Here is a 24,655-nt window from a genome sequence, read left to right on the forward strand (position 1 = left end):
TTCTTCAGACTTCAAATTCTAACAGATCAACTGGAACAGTTGTAACCTCAAAATTAACTTAATGACTCACTTTGAAATAATTGGAACATCAAAATCAAGTTTATTGACTAAATTGCAAATGTTTCATACTTTTTTAACCCAACCAACCAATGCCAAGATTAGCCAAAAATACCATATAATGTGGTGAGACTACAAATATTTCACTGTTTAAGTTCCCCTGTGTAATATATGTGTTCTGAGATAGTAGTAGTAGCTCAAAACATCATCAGATGGGTCTGGTGTGTAAATCAGGAAGCCTATGGAGCCAACAATTTCTTGATTCCAGCCTTTTGATCTGCTGTCAACCTGGTGGGGAACTTGAGGTTGAACTTGATTCTCAAATCCCCTCTCTTTGAGGGCTCTTTCGGAATGGGCATTCCTTCCCTTGGAACAACCTCTTCGTAATTCGAATGGATAACATTATTGATAGGAATGGTAAGATTCCTGCCATCGAGTGTAGTCAGATGAACTGTGTAACCTGTGAGAGCTTCCACCAACGATATCTTCTGAGTGACTATCAGATCATTTCCATCTCTACTGAACACATCGTGTGGTTTTTCATCAACAATGAAGACAAGATCCGCTGGTATAACATTTGGCTGTTCATTCCCTTTCTCTGGGAAGGTGATCTTTGTTCCCTTCTTCCATCCAGGCTTTATGTCAATCGTTATAATCTCTTCCACTGGCATTGTTTTCCTGAACCAGCAAAAACTTCACATGTTAGTAAACAGAGACTATGATCAACATCACTAGCACTTCTGGGAATTGTAATATGCTAATTTTAAATGCTAATTGCAATATAGAATTTGGTGTCTCAAGATTCAACAACAGAATTGAATTATTTTTTTTTTTTAAAAAAAAAAAAAAAAAAAAAGAGAGAAATTTATCGAGCAGTTATGAAGGAAAGCAAAATGGAAAGATTGGAAAGGTTAGAAAGAACAGAAACACTCACCCACTCATATCCGCGATCTCTCTGGATATCTTCATCTTCTTGGTAGTCCCCTTATAGAGCTCCTCAAGGCTACAGGGCAAACGCTTCTCTATGGGAGGAGCTTTACGAGGACCCTGATTCATGGAACCTCTCTCCCCAAACGAACTGAATAAATCGTCTCTAAACATTCCGCTCGGGAATGTTCTGGACCCGCCCCTCATTCCCCCGTCACCACCACCTCCCATTCCTCCGAAAGGGCTCGAGAATCCAAAGAACTCAGCAAATACGTCATCTGCGTTTCTGGGATTAAATGTGAATACGTTTGGCCCACCTCCCGTCTGGAAGAACGTAGCTCCTCCCGGACCACCAGAGCCCGGCGGCGGCGGCGGCGGCACTTGACCTTTGAGGCCCTCTTCACCGTACTGGTCATAGATTGCTCTCTTCTGTGGATCACTGAGAACCTACATATATCCAATGACAGAAAGAAACCCTCATTGTCAGACCATATTTCAGAATCATGGGTACTCGATCAAACGAAGACCCAATTGAAAAGATGAGATTTAAAAAAAAAAATTGGCATTGAAAGAGAGAGAAGAGGAATTCAGAGGGGGAGGGAGGAATTAAGAAATAAGGATACACCCAGAAGAACATAGAAATTCCAAGTAGAGTATTAGAATTATAGAGAAGAATTAAGGTAAGAATTGAGAGAGAGAGAGAGGGAGAGAGAAGGTTATTTTACTTCATAGGCTTCAGAGATCTGCTTGAATTTGGCTTCAGCTTCCTTCTTGTTATTAGGATTCTTGTCTGGGTGCCATTTCATGGCAAGCTTTCTGTAAGCTTTCTTAAGATCTTCATCTTTGGCGTTTCTATCTACCTGTAGGATCTTGTAGTAATCGACGCCCATCCACTCTGACCTGTCCCTTCTTCTCTCTTGTTTATTCCTTCCCCTCCTGCTTTGCCTTGCTTGGTTATGAATTGTAGCTGATTTGCGTTCCTTGGCCTGTTTGCTTGCGCTGTGTGGCTCTTAATCTGCAGAAACTTTGAATTGTTCAAGTCGAGGTTATGGTGACCAGATGAGATATGTGAATTGTTTTGTAATATGATGATTATATTACTGAGAGGAGCTAAGCATGCGTGAGGGGAAGGAAGACAGAAAGAAAAGGATAGAGATTTGTGTGGAAGGTTCGGACCATGAGAAGGGTGTGGAAGCTTCTGGAAGAATCAAAATGGCCTCCAAACTCCTAACTCTAGAAGAGTCTTCTCCTCCGACTAGTCTTTGCAAAAATCAACCTATCCCTCTTGGTCTTTAGTTCTCTGGTGCATCTTCCCTGCACGGCAGCAAATTGTCTGGCCCAGCCCACATCGGCCCATAATTGTCATTAGCTGGGTTCTAATCCTATGTGCGGCGTTAACCTGTATCGGGCTCATCTCCAAGGAGTGCTCAGGGAGACATCCAACGATGTTGGGCTGCTGAGGGTCGCATTCCCTCAACTCTGTCCAAGCCAGATCAGGATTGTCTCCAAGGAAGCCAGCGCCCATGGCATGCTCAGGAGGCATCCAGCGGTTGAGTTGTGCTGCACACATCTCAGCACATGCCTAGAAAAGTGTGTGGCACAGCCCAATGGCTGGCAGCACCCTGAGCGTACTGGGCTCCCTGGAGACGAGCTAAATTCGTCTAAGCCTGGCCCGAAGAATGTAATTCATCTTGAAACATCAGCACCTGCCACATCAGCAAGTATAGGTGGTTCCGTCCACAATGCAGATCATCTACGGCCCAACTGCCCGTAGCAGCCTATGCCGCGTAGACTGGGCCACGTGCGCAAAGACCGCCTTACCCTCTGCCCAGCACCTTGCCCAAGCGGGGATGAGGCGGTCATTGCGTGCACGGTCCTTTCACTTCGCACAGGGTGCTACGGGCAGCTGGGCCGTAGGAGATCTGGATCCTTCCGTCCATCAGATGAATTGACCCTCACGGTCCTAGGAATCGGGATCGAATTCTGAATCTTAAAAGCTATTTTTGGATGGTAAAATAACATAATGAGAATAAAAAATTTGTGTTCTTTTTATTTTTTATTTCTTTCCCCTTTTCTTCGCATCCACATCGTTTTTTATGTTGGCCGATTCTTTCCAATTTGAGTCAGAATCGATGGCAACCATTTCCATGCTGATTTCGATTTTACTCAATTTATAATGATTAAAGGTGTCAAAGTCAAATTGGAATCGTTTACTGAAACCGAATTGATCTATTTATACCGCAAATGTGAAACATTTAATAAACGCTCTAGTTTTGATTTAAAAATTGAGACCGTTTTTAAATCAAAATTAGAAATCATGATGAGAAAATTCGTACTTGTTCAATTCATCAAATTATTCGGTGAATCCAAATTTTACGAATTATTCGTTTAAATCCAAATCAGATTCATAGAGTTAGAAAAGACGTGATATGTAAAGACTTACAGAATTATTCGCATATAATTCTGCGAATCTGAATTATTCATTGATTGAGGAAAAAAAACCCTCTTTTGTTGGTAACTCCCCAGCCCCCAAAAAAAAGAAGAAATATTAGGATTTAGGAATTATTTGGCAAATTAAACAACTATGCTTATGAGTGCCTAAAAGAGATAAGAATTAATTATCCACCAAAGTCTTTTTTTTTCGGTTGAAATTCTTGATTAGAACTTAGAAGTCGGTAGCAAAAAAAATGGTTGAGTAATTGTAATTCTTGGTTCTATTCTTACAGTTCTTTACTAAATTAGAATAGAGTGGATGGAATGGAGGAGTGCATTCGGAGTATTATGTGATCAACATATATTCCTTCAAAATTCAAAGGGGAATTTTATAAAACAATTATACAACCAACAATGACAAATGGGATGAATGTCGGACAGTAAAGAAACAATAAACTTAGTGTGACTGAAATGAGGATATTGGGGGTGGATGACTGGTAAAATTAGAAAAAATAAAATAAAGAATGAACAAATTAAAGCAAACCAAGGAGTTTCCCGTATTCATGATAAGTTGTGTGAGAAACTCGTCTGAGGTGGCATGGACATGTGTGCAGAGAGGCCTTTTAATGCTCTAGGGCTGAGAAGTGATTTATTTCAAATTAAAGGTGCTAAAAGAGGTAGCACTACACCTAAAATAAATAAGGGAGAAGTAAGGAAAAATATATATATGCTTATGTTTGGAATATTGCATGTCTTTGAATAGAACTGATTGGAGAAATAGGATCTATATAGTCAATCCCATTTAATTGGGATAAGGTTAAGACCAAGGTTTTAAAATCAGGAATCGGTTACGGAATCGATCCCGATTCAAATCAGATCAGAATAGGCCAGAATCAGTTTGAAGAACCCTTGAATTTGCCATTTTAGAATACCAGAAATCGATATAAGTCCGAACTGATTCCTGATTCGATTCACTGATTTTTGAAACCCTAAATAAGGCTAAACTGAGTTAAGTTGAATTGGAGAGACAATGACACCTTTTGACAATGGTATAATAATAAGTATACTTTCAAATAATTTTGAAAACTCATTTTTACATTAACTTAAAGAATTTTCAGAAATAAGACAAGGAGGTAACCAAAAGAAGGTTACAGATTCTAAACACACATGCTTAATGTGCAAATGCATAACAAAAGTGCAAAATTACAAAATTACACATGCATATTGGACTGGACCTGACACTAAGAAGGTACCGGCCCCTCATAAAACAGAAGGCCCAGGCTCAGGCTGGGCCTTCTGTAAAATCCACCAGTACAAGCCCTCTTAAACATGGGCTGTGCTTATTGGGCTAGCAGCCCATCGACACTTGTATGGCCATTCATTTAAGGGTTATGGGTAAAGTGAGTGTGTAGAGTTAAGTGTGTTTAAACAAAACCGAAAAGGTTTATCGAAATCGAATCCAATCATTTAAATCGGAACCATGAAACTGTTTAATAAATGGTTCAGTTTTGGTTTAAAAAATGAGAGCTTTTAGTTAAATGGTTTAAACTAAATTGACTTGTTTAATTTGACTGTAAACCGTTTAAAACCGATAAATATATAAACTTACAGTAAGTGAAATCATTCATTATTAGAATTAACAATAAAAAAATTATAAGTTTAATATTATTAAAAATATATAAACTACATGCTACAACTATATCCTTAAAATTATTAAAAGAAAACATATAATGATAAACAACTCAGTTCAATTTTTAGTTTACATCTATTTCAATAAAAATAAGTAAAAGAAAAAAGAAACTGTTTGAATAAAGAAATTACAAAAAAACCTAATAAAACCGTTTAAACCGAAATCTGTTAGTAAACGGTTTAGGTTTCGTTTTTGAAATCATTGATTAAACAGTTTGGTTTCAATTTCTACTCCTAAACATGCTTAATCAAAACGAACCGAACCAAACCAAACAGTTTTAACACCCTTATGAAGACCATGGGTTTCTTCTATCACAACCCATGCATATATCCAAGCCCACAATACATGGTAAGAGTACGAACCTGATGGACCTCCCCCCACCTTAAGATGAAACGCCGGAAAATCAATGCAGAGAATAGACCAAATCAACATGCGAGTCCCAACAAAATCCAACTCCATCAATCTCTTTCTCTCTCTGTTAAATTTCATATATAAGAGCTGTTAAATGTCACACATTCTCTCTTCCACACACCCTCTCTTTTTTCTTATTTTTGAACAAAAAACCCTTCTCCACACTTTTAAAATAGTATAAAATTATAAAAGGAAAAAGAATATAAACAGAAGATATTAAAACCCTCACAAGAAAATGACTAATGCATTGATACTTGATAGTCGAGATCAGATATAAAAGTATTGCACTCTTACAACCATTATTGTCGGGTAAAGCCCTTAGTTTAATTAAGGGATAAAGGTCTCTGCACTGGGGACACAAGGTGCGTCCAAATACATGTGGGGGGGGGGGGGCAAAATGACCTGCCACCCCCCTGGATGACCAAAATCTACCTATGTCCTTCTCCATATGTTTGGGTGCAACCTATGTGCGCGCCCTTTAATTAATTATGAGATAGTCTCAATCTTGAATATATCTTCCAATTCTTAATCAGTTTTTATCAATGAATGGCAACAATGAGCCCCGGGCAAAATTTACCAAAAAAAAAACTTGGTAGTCCAAAGCCCAAATATAATGGTGCCCTAATCTGACTCCTTTTATTACTAAAAAGGGTTAATTTGCCTAGTTCTAACCATGCTATATATATGTTAGTCTATGAACTCTGAAGTTCACCAGTTACCACACGAATTGGAGTTGCATTATTGGGGGAGTAGGTGTCAAGGTCAGCATTTGGAATGTTTTGAGGGGACCTCCCACAAAAACAACCCATGGATTGAGAAAAATCTATTTTCCATCTCTCAATAATCACAAAGAAAAAAAGCAATTATTGCTGAGACTCTACTGTGTCCTTGTCTTCTATGGCCAAAAAAAAAGGACATCTATGTCCGTTTAGGTAATAATAACAAATAGCTGATGCCTTTTTTGGTAAGACAAGTAGCTGATGTTGACAAACAATTAATGTGTCTCTCTCTCTCGCACGACAATGTGCCTAGATCTGAATGAGCCTGAAATATGAAAGAAGCACCCCAAATGTCTTAAAAACATAAGTTGAAAGAATGATTGAATCAATAGATTTTCTAAAAATATTTTGTTACGTATCTAATGGGGTTTGATTTAGTGTATGGGTTTTAGATTAGATCAGTTTAGCATGAGATAAGATAAAATACTTGATTTAACATGTTCCATTAGTTTTGAAGCTTTTGACGTGCCACTCTAATGCGTAACATACTCACGTTGGAAACATATCTTCAGACAATGATTTTACCCTCACTATTTTGTAAATACAATATGATGTAAATAGTCTCAAGAAATGGTTTTTTCAAAAATTACATTGTCTTTTCACATTAGTGTTGAAAAGACTCTACTCTTGTCCATATCACAATCCCATGTATAAATTACCTAGACAAGATGAAATATAGAATTACCAACACTGTTAAAAGAATGTAAACCTCACAAGCTTTTGAATGCTACAAACATCTTGGAAAAAGACCTGACTAATGAAAGAGATATGAAAGATTGAGCATTGCTCCTAAAATTTGGAAGAGAGAGAAAAGAGAGAATTAAAAAAAAAATCCACTTGTAGTGGGATCATGTCTTCATTCATTGATACCCTAAACCACCAATCTGGGTGAGCCCTATACTTGACTAGTAACGTAGACCCCCATCTCCACTCCCCCCCCCCCCTTCCCCTTCCCCCTTTGAAGTTAAAAAAAGACATGGGATGGGGTGGGGATTTTTTAAATCTACGAAATAAGAAAAAAAATTACAAAACAAGTATTTTTTAAATGGATGATAAATTCAGTAACTATTAAACTTGGAGTTCTTGAAGATAATTGGGAAGCGAACTTTCTGTCAAACAAAAAGCAACTACTACTCTGATGACAAAAGAAGATAGCAAATAGCTAGTAGTTTAACAAAGCCTTCTTTATGATTAAGCATCATCTTTCCCAACTCATAATTATCTTTCCTCTTTCTGGATTTCTTGGCATTTTCTTCAAAAAGATCATCTTAATCTAATGACATCTCTTCATGAGACTCAAAACCCTAGCAAAGCTGACTCTAAAAAGCCTAAGACAATTTCGACTTGAACATGAAGTAGGGTTTCTTTATTTATTTGCAAAAGCAAAGTTGAACCACGATGGTACATTAGTACTTTTTTCTCCATCTCTTTTAGCCTCTTCACATGAAATGATTTCTCTACCTCTGATATTAAAAAAAATGGGAAAAAAATAACCTCAAGGGATTAGCGCAGCTGGGTTGGAAGGGACATGAGACTTCACCTTAGGAAGCAAAGTCTCGTGATCAAATCTTCGTCGCTGCATAATTTCTTGGGGCCACTCACCTGAGGCTCACTAGGGCCCAGAAGCTCCCGGTTAGTGCGTGGCGCGGGGGTCATATACCAACCCAGGGGGGATTAAGTCGGCCTACTATGTGCCCAAACATAAGAGCACGTAAAATTATTGTCCTACGCAGATCAGACAATTATCTCTTGCCCTATAGATATATAAGTAAAAAAACAAGGTTGCCAAGTTGCATGACACCTGCACTCACCCAAACCATTGTTCTTAATCCCAGGAATGGTCAAGGCTGAAACTGATCCGAAACGATCAAAATCGATTAGGATTGGACAATTTTATTCTTACTTTTTAACAAAAAAATACATATTTATTACCTTTTTACCCTTTGGTTGTACCATTGGATCAATATCAAATCTATCAAGATTCTTGGTCGGCCTCAACTGATATTAATTCGATCCCACCGATATTGACTGATTCAACCCAAGATTGTGAACCACGACCCAGACACACGAAAAACAAAAGGATCGACATGGATAATTATTGGGCCCATGCTGATGCAGGGTCACGTAGCCTGATAGTAGTTCCCCTCTCAAGATATACATTGAGTGTAAATTAGTAGCTACACGCATTGGCAAGAATAATTTCTTTCTTTAGTAATTGAATAATGGGAAAATGTTTTCTATGGAGGTGCAGGCCGGAAAATTATCTCTTGCGATTTTTTGACCGGTATAGTTCTTTGGTGCCTCTAATAAGGAGGGGGTGGACTCCACTTGGGCAGGAGGTAAGGTGGTCAATGAAAGGAATTGCAGGAACTGTACCTGAAAGAGAATCGCATGGGATAAAGATCTGGTATAAGTCACACCCAGACACAGTAAGGGATGAAATAACTGACTCATCCCATGAAAGATAAAAATTCCACCCCAGATGCTAGTGCATGCTCATTGACTGACATGCATGCGTGGCCACTGCACTCCTCATAGAGAACGCACTCCGTTGAATCAGAGGGATTTACAGGTTACAGACCAGGATCGAGGGAATCAATATAGAGGATTGGGATTGGGTTGAAAAACAAACAAACAAGGCACATATATCCAATTTTAGAAACGGGCTCACAATCCACATTTAATGTAGGACAGGTGTCGTAAGGTCTATGATTCATAACAAGCACTTTCTGTCTGTCCGTCAGTCAAAGATAGGAACCCCGAAACTTATCCAAACTTAGAGATTAACAGAGGAAGAATACTGGAGTTAATAAAGCCTTAGATTTGAGGTAAGCACGTGTATTGGCGCGTGAAACTACAGCTTAGAACTTCAGACCTTTTGAGTTTTGGGTTGATAGATTTTTAAAGAAATGCAGCTTTCCCTCTTTCGAGAGTTCCCTCGAGGTTCCCATGATTAGATAGATGTCTTTCAAATTGTGACGTAATAAAGGATTAATTTAAACCAAATCATGGAACAGTCCACACTTACCAATGCTGTTTGGTTGCCTCCTGACTAGGGATTATTATCCTATCTAATTCCTAAAGTGTGGCAATGCCGCAGTGTTAGGTGGAGATATTAACACCTAATAGCTGTTGTATCCAACGGTCTGAACTCATTGATATGAACAATTGGATGCGGTACATACCAGATGTTGACATCCCCACCTAGCATTGCCATACTAGCACACTTTAAGGAATTGGAGAGGATAATTTTTCCTTGAGTAGTGCATATTCCACGAAGCCTAGTTATCTCTCCTGAGATATCACATAATTATACAAATGCCCTTTAGTTTTGTGAAATTTCGCTCTGCGGAATAAATCAATTTTCATGGCTACTGCATCTGCAAAATTACACAATGGGAGTCCTCAGAGAAAGAAGTTTGGTGGAGAAATCCGAAGATGTAAGAGGTGAAATAAGCGAGAAAGAAATAGAGAATGAAGGAGGAACTTGATCCATTTAATGATGAAACCGGCAACGGTTCCAATTTGTTAGATGTAGGAGGTTAGAGCGGTTGCGATGGGGATGATGGGTGTGTTGTGTACGATGGCGTGGGCGCGGGCGTGGGTTATGGCTTATGGTTGCGATTGTTGGGAAATAGAATACCACTCTCCTAAGCAAGCCTTGAGTAGGTTTTGATAATAACAAACATATGAAAGTATTTAACATGCCTTCTTAGACCATGTATTGTAGCCTCAAGTCAATTAGTAAGAATCAAGTGAAGAATGAACAATAGAAGAATGAAGAACATCACTTGATGATCAAGGGACATTATACATGCAGAACAAGAAGTAATAAAGATTGAATATTGAAAAACATCACTTAGAGAAAACAAGGATCAAGAACCATCAAGCAATTGAAAAACAAAATGCACTTAGCCTAGAATAGATCACCATTTTGTATATTGTAATTCGCACATCATTCACACACATTTCATTGTCTAGATAGAACTTAGGTGATGTCCAATGACCAACTAAAATGATCCAAACTTAGTGGACATAGGCTGGTGAAAAGATATCCAAAGTCAGACTACCAAGAACAAGGCTAAGAGCCTGACGGTCGACCATGAAAACAGGGATTTTCAGCTGTCAGAGTCAGTAGCTTGACGGTAGATACCGTCAGGCTGTGACGATTGACCAAAAGTTGTAAGTCGACTAGACAACAATCGACAAACTCCAATGGCTATTTTTATCCAAACGACTATATTTTCGTTATGAGTTATCGGTGCTTAGCCGTGCCCCACGCTTACGATCTAATCACACTGTCCTTATTTACGATGCCTTTGTCTTTATTTAGAGACAAAGCACAATGCTCACCATTCACTTGCCGGTCGACCATCAGAGGTAAAAATAGTGTCGTTAGAGATTTTCTCTCACCAAATTTTTAGACAATAAAGTGAGCTTATAAAGGCAAACTTTACAGACCATTATGACTATCAATTACCATCCAAATTAGAGTTTTATTATTCAGAGATCAAATCAATTCCAAAGTACATTTTGTCCTTGAGTTCAAGAATATTAATCAAGTCTTTCTTCAACAAGAACTTCAGCACTCAAGTCTCCACACTCTTTCCAATTTACTACATCAAGAGGAGTGTACCAAGGAGCTTAAAGTGCATTCATCATCATATCATCATTTGCACTCACAACAAGGAGTAGTGTCACACTCTTTGTTAGGTAACAATTCAATTCTCCTATTGTAATTGTTTTTGGTCTTAAGTTTGTGTAAACTCTAGATGAGCATTGTTGTATTGCATTAGTCTAGATTGCACTTAGATTTATGCAAGGATCCTCTTATCCTACAAAGAATGGATTCTCTTATCCTCAAAAGATTATAAAAGATACTCTTATCCTTAAAAGAGTTGTGAAAGTGACATTTTCTCACATATTGTATTGAAAGAAAAATACTAATAGAATTTTCTCAAGTATTGAGAAGAGTTGATGTAGACTCTTGGAGTTGAGCCACAATAAATCTTTGTGTCTATCTTGTTTATGCATTCTTGAATTGCGAATTGCTTAGATATACTTTCACATCACACATTACAATTCACATATCTAATTAATTAACTGAAAAGAGGCAAAATCTACTAGTAATAACTTATTCACCCCCTCTAGGTTATTTCACAGCAATGGCAGTGTTGTGTGCGATGCAGATCGATAGAGGTAGAGCTGGCGATTACCAATGGCAAGGCCGGCCAAGCTATGCGTAGACTGGAGTCGCTGATGAAGAGCATTTTTGCACAGAATTATAGATGCATAGGAGTGGAGAAATGGCCAAGTCGGGTGCGACAGTGGTGGGTGAATGGTGCTGATAGCAATGCGATGGTTGGGGTTGCGATGTTAGGGCTGAGATTTGAGATTTGAGGTTTGGTTGTTGTAGAAGGACATAGTAGGACAACAAGCAAAACATTGTCAAAACAGATTTGATTGTGGTAACGAGCAAAATAGCTGATGGTAGCAAGGTATGCATGATTTAGAGATAGGGCTACATGACGGGTAAGGGGTGAAGAGATGCCCAAGGTCAATGTGAGGTAGAGTGTTGCGGTACCAAGGTTGACTCAAGGCTGAAAGCCGAGGAGTGGGGGATCGACACGAGGCTTTGTGGGGTTTAGTTATCTTTTTAATGGACAATGGGCTCAAGGGTGCGAGCAGGGTAGTGCGGCGGAACAATAGCAAAAGCATTTGTGGGAGGTCATGGACTGGAGGTAACCAAGAAATTTTACCTTTTCATAGGGGTGTGGTGGTCATTTTGCCTGCTCCTGTGTTTAGGCATAGGGGTAGCGCATTGTATGGGCCCACGTAGTGTTCTTTCTCTTTTTTTGGGGGGGAGGGAGGCACATCGCATGGGCCCAGAGAGAAATTGCTTTGTAACACCAATCTTATAAAAAAAAGTAGAGCAAATTACTTAGACCTCTCCTGACCTTTCTGACAATTCAGGGAACCTCCCCTGCTCTTCTGATAACTACTCAAACTTCCCCTGCTTTTCAAACTGGGCTTCACTTAGCCCTAGTTCATTAGTTTTTTAACAATAGGTAACGGATAAATTTGAAAAAACTAAAAAAAATTGCCAATTATAACTTGCTGACCTATAGAAAGTTACCCTATTGCCCTTACAGCCTTTCTTCTTCCTCTTCCTCTTCCTCCGGCAAATCCACCTACTCCCACCCCTCTGCAACCCCATCCACGCAAGCCACAACCCCACTCTCCTCCACCTGCTCCCACCTGCAACCTCATCCACGCATGCCCTAGAATCAATCAATCCAGAATTGCTGAAAATAGATCAGAACCAGTGTAGAAATGAGACAGATTCAAAACACAGTGAAATTTAAAAGCCACAGGAATCTTTGAGGGGGAAAAATCGGAATTTCTTTAACGAATTAACGTTTTAGTTTCTGAAGTGAAAAGTAAAGCCTCTTATATAAGTTTACGGAAAAAGCTCTCTTTGCGGTTGAGCAAAGAACACTAGAAAAGTGGCCAACCTTGTTTTTTTTTTCCCCATTTTCTTTGGGTTTCTTGATTGACAGTGGTGGGGAATTCCTATTATTGTGGTTCATGAAATTCAGAAGATTTAACTGAGGATCTCTGAGAAATGAATCTTCCTCGAACGTGGCCAATTGTCTAGTCGATGGAATTACACCAGTTATGAGTGGATTGTAGCAGACATTAAATTTGCTCAATTCAGTCAAATTGTTCAAGCTTGCAAGGACCTCACGGAGAAATTGTTGTGAGACAAATCCAGGTTCTGCAAGCACATGGCGTTCTTGAGTTCTAAATGGATTTTACCAGAGAACCCATTGTGAGAGACGTCTAGGACTGTGAGCGGCATATTTGTGATCTCAAGCGAGAGCAACTTGTCGATTTCTGAGGGTAGCTTTTCGGAGAACTAGTTTCCAGTGAGCTGGAGATAACCGATGATTTGTAGAGTTCTGCTCATTGAACCAGTGGCATAGACCGGGAAGATTGGATACCCTTTGTGGCTTTGCATTGATTTCTGGTTCTTTCAGGAGGTGAGTTGGGGTAGGGAGAACATGGTGGAGCGGTGGCTGTGGCGATCGTAGTGGCAAGGAGGAAGAAGAAGAAAAAAAAAAAGAAAAAAGGAAAAGGTGTAAGGGTATTTTGGTTATAGCAGGTAATTTACTAACACCGTTAATGGGCTTGGATTAAGTGAAACCAAGTTTGAAAAATAGGAAAAGTTTGAGTAGTTGTCAGAAGGGCAGGGAAAATTTCTTGAATTGTCAGAAAGGTCAGGGAAGGTCTGAGTAATTTGCTACTAAGTTATAGATCAAGCTTGAAGGTACAACAGTGGAATGAAAGGAAAATAGCTGAATATATTATTGGTTGATGAACGGTTGGTATCTCCTGTGTGCTGTACTTATAACGCAAGTGGATCAAATTTCAAGTTGTTTGAAAATTTTATAAATCCCCAAGAAATTAAAAAACAGAGAACATGATGGTGATGGTGATTCAAAAAGAAAATGAGAACATGACGCAAAGACCAGCAAAGTTCTCTTAACAGGCACCAGTGGATCCCAACCATCAGATTTGATCGATGCCCCCACCTAGGTCTCTGTATCTTTGGCCTGCTGTGAGCTTAAGTTATCTTGATGCTTAGATCCCTTAATACAATCATCGTTGAACGGTCTAGATCTTATATAGGTTACACAGCTTACTAAGTGGTAATGTACAGTATCGTTCTTTTTTAATGGATAGGATCGAGGTCAATTTTATTATGCGAAAATAGGGGAAAAAGTAGCAGCACGACGTGTAAAAGTCCTTAAGCGCAACACTAAACACAACAGTTAAATCTCAACCATTGAGATTTAACCAATTGATCTAAGTCGTTGAATTTTTAACCTGCAACTGGCTGCAACCGGCTGCCCACATTTTCTTCTTCAGCTACCGATCTACAAATGGTCGTTGAACGTCTCAAATCTCCGGCGAACTTGAAACCACCCCTTCGTTTGGTTTGTGTTCAACCTCACACCTTCCTCTCAATCCCCCACACCATGAAAGTTCAGATTTTGAAAGAAAACATAAGGAAGAAGAACAGAGAAGTGTCAACAGACTGAGAAGCTCTCCCTCTCTGCTGCAAAATCTTCAAAGCTTCAATGTCCACTACCATTAAAAGCCCTTTTAACGAGCAATTAAAATCCCCTTTAACAAGCAACAGCAGAATCAACAACAAAAATAAAAAAGGACATCTAAAAATTCAGTCCTGGATGAAAAGCCGAAGGAATCCAAGTGAAAAATTCCCATGAAATTTAGGTTATCGTTGGGGTTATCGTCGCTGAAGGCGGAGGCGTTTCAGATCAGAAACCCTCGGTCTCATGTACTTGTTTGTTCTACTTCAAATCCACATACTTGCGTCTCTAACCCAGTTCATCGACGAAACCACCGGAACGCAGTACAACCCTTTTTTTCCACCCTCCCTGTGTATTCTCGGTGGGAAGATGGAGGGTTTTTTTCTTTTTTTTTTTATTTTTTTTTATTTTTTTACTTAAATGAAAGGGAAGATGGAGTTTGGGTGATAGTATTTGAAATTTCTTGATTTCTCTGTACTGATTTCTACAGAGATAACTTGGAGGATCTATGTCGGTTATTAGTTCTAGATTTCTCTGTTCTCTAGAGAAGATGAATCGATGATTTCTGATGGAAGATGAACCAAGAGAAGTTAACTCGGGAGATTCTGCGACTTCCATCCTCCCACCACCGCCCTCCCTGTGTATTGTCTCCTCCCACGCAGCGTCAATCTTTCTTCTCCGTTCTATGTCACATGAAACACTTCCCTGCAGTGAAAAAGAATAGAAAAAAAAAGAAAAGGGCTGTGACGGTTAGCAGGTTAATGGCATTTTTTATTCAACGGTTACAATTAAAAGGTCAAAAAATAAATGGTTCAGATTTACTCGTCGGGTTTAGTGGTGAGTTTAAGGAATTTTATCGGCGTGCCGCTACCATTCGCTCGCGAAAATAAACGGCCAAAGAGAGAGTGACTCGTTGATAAAGACTAACAACGATAACCATGGTGACACTTCATCAGTGACTTCCCAACTTCCCTGGAAAAGAGATCTCTCGACCGATTTCTGGTCTGCGTTTTTCCCCATCTAAAAAATATTGATGTTAACCCCCCCCCCCCCCGCCCCCCGTGTCCTTGGCCCTTGTTAATGCCTTGTTTGATCTGATACTTTAGCAAGGATAAGGATACGTAGGGATCTTAATTATATTATGGCCCCCCATTTATGATATGTTCATATCTTTTAGTTTCATCAAGATAATTAATATCGTATTTATAAAAGATTTATTTATTTTTCCTTATGTTTTATTTTTCTCTACCCCTGAAAGGAGTAGAGAAATTCTTACCAAAAAAGAAAAAAGAAAAGGGTAGAGAAATAAAGAATCTTAAACCAAGAATATAAGATATATTAAATACCTAACGAAGAAGTCACGAACATGGTAAGGTAGAGACTAGAGAGTGTCTCAAGTCATGAGAGAGGTCAAATGTTGGAGGTTTTTCAACATAATGGCATAGCATTGAGAATAGTCTCACATCATAAATGTAAAGATGGTTTCTTGGGTATATTTAATAAAGTACTATTTATTATTTAAATTAATAAATACGATGAATGTTACGGTGTATGTGTGAGGACTTTCGTTCTAGCACGTACGCGCGACGTGGGCCACTAAGTGGGCTGTAGAGGCGTGTCTTTTGATCCAGTGGACTAATTTGAATTTGGATAAGATTAATGTATACAGTTGATCAGGAAATCTGTTTTACTGAAGAAAATAGGTTTTCTGCTACTGGCTTTTTTATTCTCTCAAAAGATTTTCAAGTATCGATCTTAACTCTATTTATGCAATACGTAGTCAAGATAATCAATATAGTTTGGAGCTTCATTGTATCCTGGGAGACAATTCATCTACAACCTATTTGCATCTGAAAATAGGGATGAATTTCATTTTAAGGAAAGCGACTCTGTAACGCGCCTTGAAGATTCAAACCAACTTCTGTTCTAACACAAAACGTACACTTGCTCAATGCATCTCCAAACTTGTATGCAAGCTAGGGTTTTAGTAGCATTTACTCAAGGCATTTCAATTTGCCAAAGACCTCTTCAAAACATGAGGAAAAAGGTCTATTTAAAGACTTAATAGACTTCTATAGTCTCTTAACAATGTGAGTGGCTTAATCCCACCCGAGAACCACCGATCTTAGGTGATGATTGGACTGTTGGAGATCAATGGCCCAAAAACGAGGAAAAATCCCTTGATCAATCAATTTGTGGTAAAAGTGTGGTTAATCATGTTAATTGGAATTCTTAGGAGGCCAGGAAATGAAATGGACCTAGACAGGTTATGGGCTTCCAAGAGTCGCTCAGATATAACGTTGTATGCGGCGGACGGAATCTATGAAAAATAAGACTCCACAATTATTATGGAAAAACCCAATTCCAGAATTCGACGTCGAACGAGCTCTGTTCAACATCCAAAGCATGAAATTTAGCGTCGAACAAGGTCCAATGCACATTGAGACCCAACCCTGAGAAACTCAGACTTGAAATGAGTTGTGTTTGAACGACACCACACTCACTGTCAACTCGAGATTATTCCACACTCACATTAATTTTTATGAAAAACAAAGACTAGTCCGATCAACACGAACTGCCTCCAATGTGACTCCCATTAGACTAAAATGGAATCTTCTATCAATTATATACGAGGCAAATGAACTCATTTTGCATACCAAACTTTAGTATGATGAAGCCTAATGTATTATTTGAAAAGTCTAGCCTAGGACCTATCGAGCAGAGGGTACGCTTAGGCAGGCTCGTTGGGCCAAACTTGCACCCCTAGTCATCATCTATAACCACTGCCACCACCATTGTAACTACTCTCTCTCTCTCTCTCTCTCTCTCTCTCTCTCTTGGGAAGTACATGGGGACCAATGGAGTACTGATTATCAATCAACCCTTAGACCAATCACAGTCTTAAGGCTGAGTGTTAAGATTTGTATACTAATTAGATAAGCGACTAAAATCATAGTCTGGAGATCCCCCACTATGATAGAGTGGAGTGGAGTTTCTTATCTAGTATCCTTATCAAGCTAAGTTTTTGGGTTTGAATGGTCTCCACAGGGATCCTGTAAGAGTGTGGGCACAAGGGGATATCATCGGCCATTCGCAAATATGGAATACACTTTTTTGGATGTCTATAAAAGAAAAGAAAAAAAAATTTAACTTCAAGGATTTAGACACGTAAAAGTATAAAACAATCATTGTATCAATGTAATTTTAATTTCATTATTTTTTTCATTTCTTAACTTTTGTTTTCTTTTCTCACCATGCAAATGAAGGCACGTAACCTATGGTGATTGTACTTTTCCTTTCCTCTTTATGGAAAAAATATAGACATTTAATGTACCAGTTTTATTTTTTTCTCATGAAAAGGATTCGTCGAATTATTATCTTCTTCAATTCCTAAAGTACTGCAGTACTAAATAGAGATATTGACACCTGATAGCTGCTGCATCCAACAATCCGGATTCATTGATATAGATTATTGGATGTTCCACGGAAAATTATCACCTCCAGTTTGCTGACCAGCCCAGTTCCCCAGTTCCTCTAATAGGGGGATGGTGGACCCCACCCGGGTAGGGTGTTTGGGCATGGGTAGAGAGGTCATTTCAACCCCCCTTTGTTAGAAGAACTGGGGAACTGGGCCGGTCAGCAAACTGGAGGTGATAAAGATCCATGTTCCACCTGACACTACCGTACTGTCACCCTTTAAAGAATTGGAGAGGATAATCGGCACTGGAGATTGGATGATCTAAAATATAATAATAAACAATACAGCCAAACATCATCTCCACTGACTTTCACATCAATAAGTCCAAAAACCTAGAAGGTCACCAGCCTTCCTCAGAATTTCTGAAACTTCAATAAAAAAGTAGTCCACAGATCAATTAAAACAAAAAAAAAAAAAGGGAGAGGAGAGGACAGGAGAGAAAAGGTAGCCAAAGCACAAACAAAAAACATAAAAACTAAAGTGTTCTCCCAGCCCTTTCGTCAGTCCTCCCGGCAAAAATGACTCATCGGAAAACACGCACTATTCCTGTCTATTAGAGCTGTTGTTCTGCGACTCTGAATGATATTCCATAACTTGTTATTGGAATGCTTGCAGTGCCACCTTTAAGAAGAAGCTCCAATAATGATGAAAGGGAGAGAGAGATGGAGAGTACTTTTGATCAACTTGGGATCGATGATGACTTCTCCGATGTTTTCTCCGGTGGGAATTTTCTTGAAGGTATCGATTTTGATGATCTCTTCATTTGTGTTGACGATGGAGATGTATTGCCAGATTTGGAGATGGACACACAAATTCTTGCCGACTTCTCAGTCAGTGGTGGCGAAGACTCATCGGAATTGAATGCATCCGTTTCAGTTGGCAAGGAAGAGGAAGATAAAGATTCAGGTTCGGGTCTGGTCTCGAGTTCCAGTCGTGGCGGCGAAGAAATTGTGAACAAGATTATAATGAATCCATCACCAAAGGAAGGTGAAAAAATAAGGAGAAAATCATCGGCCCAATCCAAAAGCTTGCAAGCGAAGCGGAAAATAAAGGTAAATTAGATTTAAAAGTTAGTCGTTAAGAAAAAAAGATGTCTCGACTTTATATATTCAAGTACGGAAGATTTGTATAGGAAGTCAATATTGAAGTACATAGATAGTTAAAGCTGAAATTCTCTCTCTATAATTATGGGTTGGGTCTTCTATCACATATTTCATGGGCAGATCTGAAGACCAGAGCCAATCTGCGCATGTTAAGTAGTAACAGGTGTGTCACAAGAGGGAAGAAATAAAGAAGAGAAAGGGTGGGTGTTTGTTCAAGTGTCACGTTACTCTTAGTTATAAAAAAAAAGAGTTTTTGTTTTTATTGAATTGTGTGTAGGTGGATTGGACACCAGAACTACACAGAAGGTTTGTTCAAGCAGTGGAGCAGCTAGGGGTGGATAAGGCAGTCCCTTCTCGAATTTTAGAGCTTATGGGGATCGATTGTCTCACTCGCCATAACATTGCCAGTCACCTTCAAGTAAGTACATATCTCCTTCACTTCTTTTGATTTTAGGGTTTTTGAGCTTCAGAAAAGGGAGGGAGAGGGGGGATGAAGTGGGTCTTATTTTCTTTCTTTTGGGGGAGTTTCGGCCAGTAAATTAAAAATGGATGTGTTTGTTAATGCAGAAATATCGATCACATCGGAAACATTTGATAGCAAGGGAAGCAGAAGCAGCAAGCTGGAGCCAAAGAAGGCAAATGTATGGAGGAGGAAGCAAAAGAGAGATGAGCACCTGCTGGCTTGCACCACTACCCACTATGGGTTTCCCTGCTCCGACTCCCCTGCAGCCTTTCAGACCCTTGGACGTGTGGGGACATCCAACGGTTGATCACTCCCTGATGCATATGTGGCCCAAACATCTACTTCATTCACCTTCTCCTCCTCATCCCCCTCCTCCATGGACAACACATCCACCTCCACCACCAACTGCATCTTCTTACTGGCAGCCACTTCACCAACGTGTAACTCTCTCTCTCTCTCTCTGGTGTGTTTGTCTATATGTGTCTGTAGGCAGAAATGAGCAACTCCAAGTTTCATTACAAAAAATCTGGAGTTATGGCCTTCGTTGCACATAAATTAATTCGCAAACTACATTTTGCAGCTAAATGTCTTCATAATAAAAAATTTACAAATATAGATTCTACTATACAAAAATCTGCAGCTATAAAACCACAGCTACTAATTTTAGGACACAAAATTTCTCAACTACAGATTTGTTGTAGAAAAATCTGCAGCTATAGAGTACCTTTTTCCTAAGATAGACAATTTACAATTATAAACACTTTTAGCTCCAGATAGAAAAACCGTAGCTAATCCACAACTATAGGCTATTATTACTATGGATTCTGCAGAAAAATCTTAGTTATAGGCTTTTTTTTGTTTCACTCTCTCTCTCTCTCTAACTTTACCTCTCGTCTCTTGTAGGTTCCAACTCCAACTGTTCTTACACTAGGGACTCCTTGCTATCCACAACCGCGACCAACAATGGTAACTACCTACTTAATCTTTTGTTTATTTTTTATTTTTTTATTATGAGTTTTATGTTATTGTAGGAAGTATTTTAAATTTAGGGAAAATGCTGGGTATGCTAGCATTATACCGTAAACTAGCACCCTATGTATTTCTCTCTCTCTTCATCCCTTCGAGGGGTAAGTGAATCATTTCAAAGGATAAAGAGAGAGATAGACACATAGGGTGTTAGCTTATGATATACCATTACTATACCCATCCCTCTCCCTAAACCAAAAAGACAAATAAAAACTTAGTTTTTTAATTTGAAATGAATGTAGAGGTATTCTACTCTACCAGTTCGGGGTATTCCACCTGCTGCAGCCATGAACAAGCAGGTAGACCACCAGGGCATCGCTATCCCAAATGGGCAGTCAGTAGTCTCCCTCCCTCCATTTGACCATCCGGTAGGAAACCTTTTTCCTTTTCGAGATGTAGTTATCCTCTACTATCTTAATTAGTATTTTAATTAATTTTGTTTGTGAGATTTTGATAATGACAGTCAAAAGAAGAAGAAAGCATTATTGACGCAGCAATTGGAGATGTTTTATCAAAACCATGGTTGCCACTTCCACTTGGTCTAAAGCCTCCATCTGTTGAAAGTGTGATGCTGGAACTCAAACTTCAGGGAATTTCCAAAATACTCCCAACTTGTGTTTCACCGCTTTCTACATCCCATTCCCATTGAGAAGGTTTTAATGGTGATTTTAACCTCAACACCAAGAATTCGACGACTTGTCTTTATCTCATGTAAATGTACAATTTGGATTCAGATCCCTTTTTTGGTTTGTTTGCTCATTCTTTGGTCCGGGGCATCCAACGGCTGAGTTGTGCCGTACATATTTTAGCACACACCTAGGGATGTGTGCAACACAACCCAACGATTGGCAGTACCCTAGGTGTGCTGGGCTCCATGGAGACGAACTAAATCCGATCATCATTATCATGCATGTAACAATTTTTTCTTCTGATTGCTCTTTCCTTGGTCTGGTCATCATCATGTGTGTGAGCAAGAGCAGCTTTTTATTTTACTTGATAGATGAATAAGATTTTTTTTTTTTTTTTTTTTGGGAAACGGATGTAATTAAGAGCTTTTAATAATAGAAAGGGCATCTATTTCCTTGGTTCTAGCACTTGCAAGAAAATTTTTGGTTCGACAAGAATCCTGTTAACGTCTCCGGGTAACGGGCTGGGTGTTTTTGTTACCTAGTATGAAAAGTAGGGGAGGGATGTGAAATTTTCCAAGTCTCACAGGTGAAAATGTACATAAATCATACCTCAAGGGTGGTATGTGAAATTTTTCCTTTTTCCTTTTTTATTTTGATCAATGTCACAAAATTTTGACCCCTATGACTTACCATGTAACATATATTTATGTGATCTTTTTTTTTTTTTTAATAGAAGCATATATTTATGTTATCCATTGATCTTCTTATGTAAATAGAAACATGTTGCTAATTTGATGTATTTAAAATTTCAAATAGACATTTACCCAAAAAAAAAAAAAATTAAAAAATACCAGGGTAAAGCGAACCAATGCAAAGACCAATGAGAATGCACAGAGTAGCATAAACATAGATGAGATTTTTTTATTTCATAGGGGGTAGGGCGGTAATTCATGGGCTGGTGACAAGTACTAACTTGGCAAGATACTTTTAGCCACATGTAAAATTTTTTCCCAACAATGCCCTTAAATTGGTCTTGCATTATTCCCAAGAAGAAAATATCCTATGACTCCCCCTCCTCCCCCTTAAAAATCCCTTTTTTTCTTTTGAAAAACGGATAAAATATAGATAGAGTAATACAATTTTACCCAAAAAAAAGAAAGATCGAGTAGTATAGTATAAAACATAGTTAAAAAATGAGGTTTTGATCAAGCCGAATTGTTCGAGTCTAGTCAAAATTTTGATAAAAAATGATGAGACTTGATCATAAATCCTCGAATAAGACTTAGTATTTTTACCTTAATCATGAAAAACTTTACGAGTTTAATCATTTCTTAAAAAACCATATAACCGATTTACTTAGAAACTAAGTTGAGTAAAATAATAAATCAATATTCTAAAATATTAAGAAACACTCAATTATTCAATAGTATAAATTCAAAATGCATTGATATGTAATTCCTTTTTTTTTTTCTTTCTGATTTTCCCATATTGTTTGTGTGTTTTTCTGATTTTTTATTAATAGATATGTAAATATTACATTAAAAAACAAGAAAACGTGATGGCTGGATTTGACAAGGCCCAGTCACCAGGCAGGATCGTGATCTGCGCTGCCCGTAGTGACCAGTGCGGCCCAGACAGAACGCTGCATGCAATGTCTGCCTTATCTCTGCCCGAGAACCTCGCCTGAACAGCGCGCCACGATCTGTCTGGACCCGCAGCGCGGCGTAGAGGATCTGTATTGCACCAGGTATCTCTGAAAGATGAGTCGAGCCAATAGAAAACCAGATTTTCGGGCTACGTTATAAACAGGGATGATCGTTCAGCAACATCGATTCTTTATCTGTGTTGGTAGAGGCTAGAGAGTAGAGAGTCGTGATGAAGTTGAATTGATGAAACCATGGAGGAAACAAATTGGGAGCAGAGAGTCCAAGCACTTACCCATGTTCTTACAAACCCCACAAGAAACCCATCTCTCCATTCTCAGCTATTCATCTCTACCCAGATCCCCTGCTACCTCAATTGGAGCTACCCACCAATTCTCTGCAATAAAGATCAACACACCAACGCTTTCCCTTCTCTGCATCTAAGATGGGGCTTCTCTCTCTTCCTTAAAAGGGTCTCCAGATTAGGTGCCCCTGAAACATCTTGGAGATCTAGATGCCCGTTTCAGCAGCCCCCGCCATTGATACTCGCTAAAGGAGTCGAAGAAGCCCAGTGGGGAGATGAACAGAGGAGAGATTATTTTAAGAAGAGATTGAGAAGGAAACGCTTCGTGAGTGACGTTAACCCTTTAATTCCTATCATGATTCCAAATATCTTGTTGCTTTCTCTCTTGTTTTGGAATCCCTTTCCCGAAGATAAACTCTAATAAATTTTTTACTGCGTTTGATTTTTCTCCTCTTTCCTCTTTTCTTAATCTACAACCGAGTTGGGTCAGTTGGATGGATTCTATCACGCCCAAGAAATGGTTTTTTTTTTAATCTGTTATCTAATGTTTTGCACATTGTTCTGATGCTGTGTCTCAACTCAAGCAAAATATCGAGGTTTGGTTAAGCAACAATCGGTTCATTTACAGAGAAAACAGACGTAAGTTTCTCTTTCATCTCCTATGTTGGTCAAGGTACTCCTCTTGGAGTTTGGATTAGTATTTTTCCATAACTTAGACACTGGATACAGGGCATGGGTAATCCCTCGACTTATGCATTGCTCGAGAACCCTCAACCTCTTTGTAAACTCCCCACTTGTTATATCAATATATTCCCATTAGATCACCAAGTTAAGAGTATTAGTTTTTGGCCTGCAACATTACTGGTTCTTGTTGACATATTGGATTTTGTCCAATGCACTATAATGTGGGAATATGTTTTGGTGATGATAAAATATGAACACTTAGGTGAGAGTCTAGCAAACTAGACATTTTAGTGATGACCTATGGTCATGATGGTGTTGGGAACAATAATGATTTGTTGAGTATGGAAAGATTTATGTATTCCCACAAAGCTCAAGAATAACCATCAATGAAGCAGTAAGCATCAATTATGAGCTTAAATAGATGTATCATGCAAGCATCATTTGAAGAGAAATGAAGTTAATGATCACAACATACAAGCTTCACCGAGACACAGTGATTCAAAAAATGGATGAATGCCAATTACTTGGAAGAAGCTACGTACATCAGTGAAATGAAGTGATCAAGATCAACCTTCATGTAATCATATGATTAAGTTTCTATTTATATATTCTCTTGTAATCCTATGTATTATTCACGCTAGGCAGAGGACATAGGCAATTGCTGAAACTTTATAAATCCTGTGTCTTTTCTTGTGTGTTTGCTTCACAGTAACTTACTTCATTGTCCAAATTAATGCATTTCCAATTCACCCCCACTTGGGTTACATCTTGCTTCTTAATTATTTATCTTCAATTCAATTTGACTACTCACCCATCGTATTAGTAGTTGACCGTTCAATTCAATTTGAACACTAAGTTAATTTGACTACATGACTGTCTAACAATCTTTTCAATGAGTCCAACTAAATTTG

At 38.7% G+C, this 24,655-nt stretch overlaps 3 protein-coding genes across 3 annotated transcripts; 2 read left to right on the plus strand and 1 right to left on the minus strand.

Annotated features, from left to right (window-relative positions):
- Nucleotides 1–232: 232 nt before the first annotated feature.
- LOC122653020 (dnaJ homolog subfamily B member 4-like) lies at nt 233–12,773 on the minus strand. The gene is made up of 5 exons (XM_043846933.1): nt 12,762–12,773; nt 11,179–11,185; nt 1,710–1,884; nt 992–1,431; nt 233–735 (listed from the first exon to the last, which is right to left on the minus strand). Exons 3-5 carry the CDS (start codon nt 1,872–1,874, stop codon nt 297–299), a joined length of 1,044 nt encoding a protein of 347 aa, XP_043702868.1. The 5' UTR covers nt 1,875–1,884; nt 11,179–11,185; nt 12,762–12,773; the 3' UTR covers nt 233–296.
- Nucleotides 12,774–18,495: 5,722 nt separating this feature from the next.
- LOC122651049 (transcription activator GLK1-like) lies at nt 18,496–21,210 on the plus strand. Its single transcript, XM_043844386.1, has 6 exons — nt 18,496–18,944; nt 19,273–19,413; nt 19,563–19,898; nt 20,362–20,424; nt 20,727–20,852; nt 20,948–21,210. Exons 1-6 carry the CDS (start codon nt 18,498–18,500, stop codon nt 21,131–21,133), a joined length of 1,299 nt encoding a protein of 432 aa, XP_043700321.1. The 5' UTR covers nt 18,496–18,497; the 3' UTR covers nt 21,134–21,210.
- Nucleotides 21,211–22,949: 1,739 nt separating this feature from the next.
- On the plus strand, nt 22,950–23,504 carry LOC122653024. The gene has a single exon (XM_043846938.1). The coding sequence runs from the start codon at nt 23,011–23,013 to the stop codon at nt 23,479–23,481; it is 471 nt and encodes a 156-aa protein (XP_043702873.1). The 5' UTR covers nt 22,950–23,010; the 3' UTR covers nt 23,482–23,504.
- The last annotated feature ends 1,151 nt before the right edge of the window (nt 23,505–24,655 follow it).

This window comes from Telopea speciosissima, chromosome 2 (assembly GCF_018873765.1).
Source record: "Telopea speciosissima isolate NSW1024214 ecotype Mountain lineage chromosome 2, Tspe_v1, whole genome shotgun sequence".
NCBI classification, from domain to species: domain Eukaryota; kingdom Viridiplantae; phylum Streptophyta; class Magnoliopsida; order Proteales; family Proteaceae; genus Telopea; species Telopea speciosissima.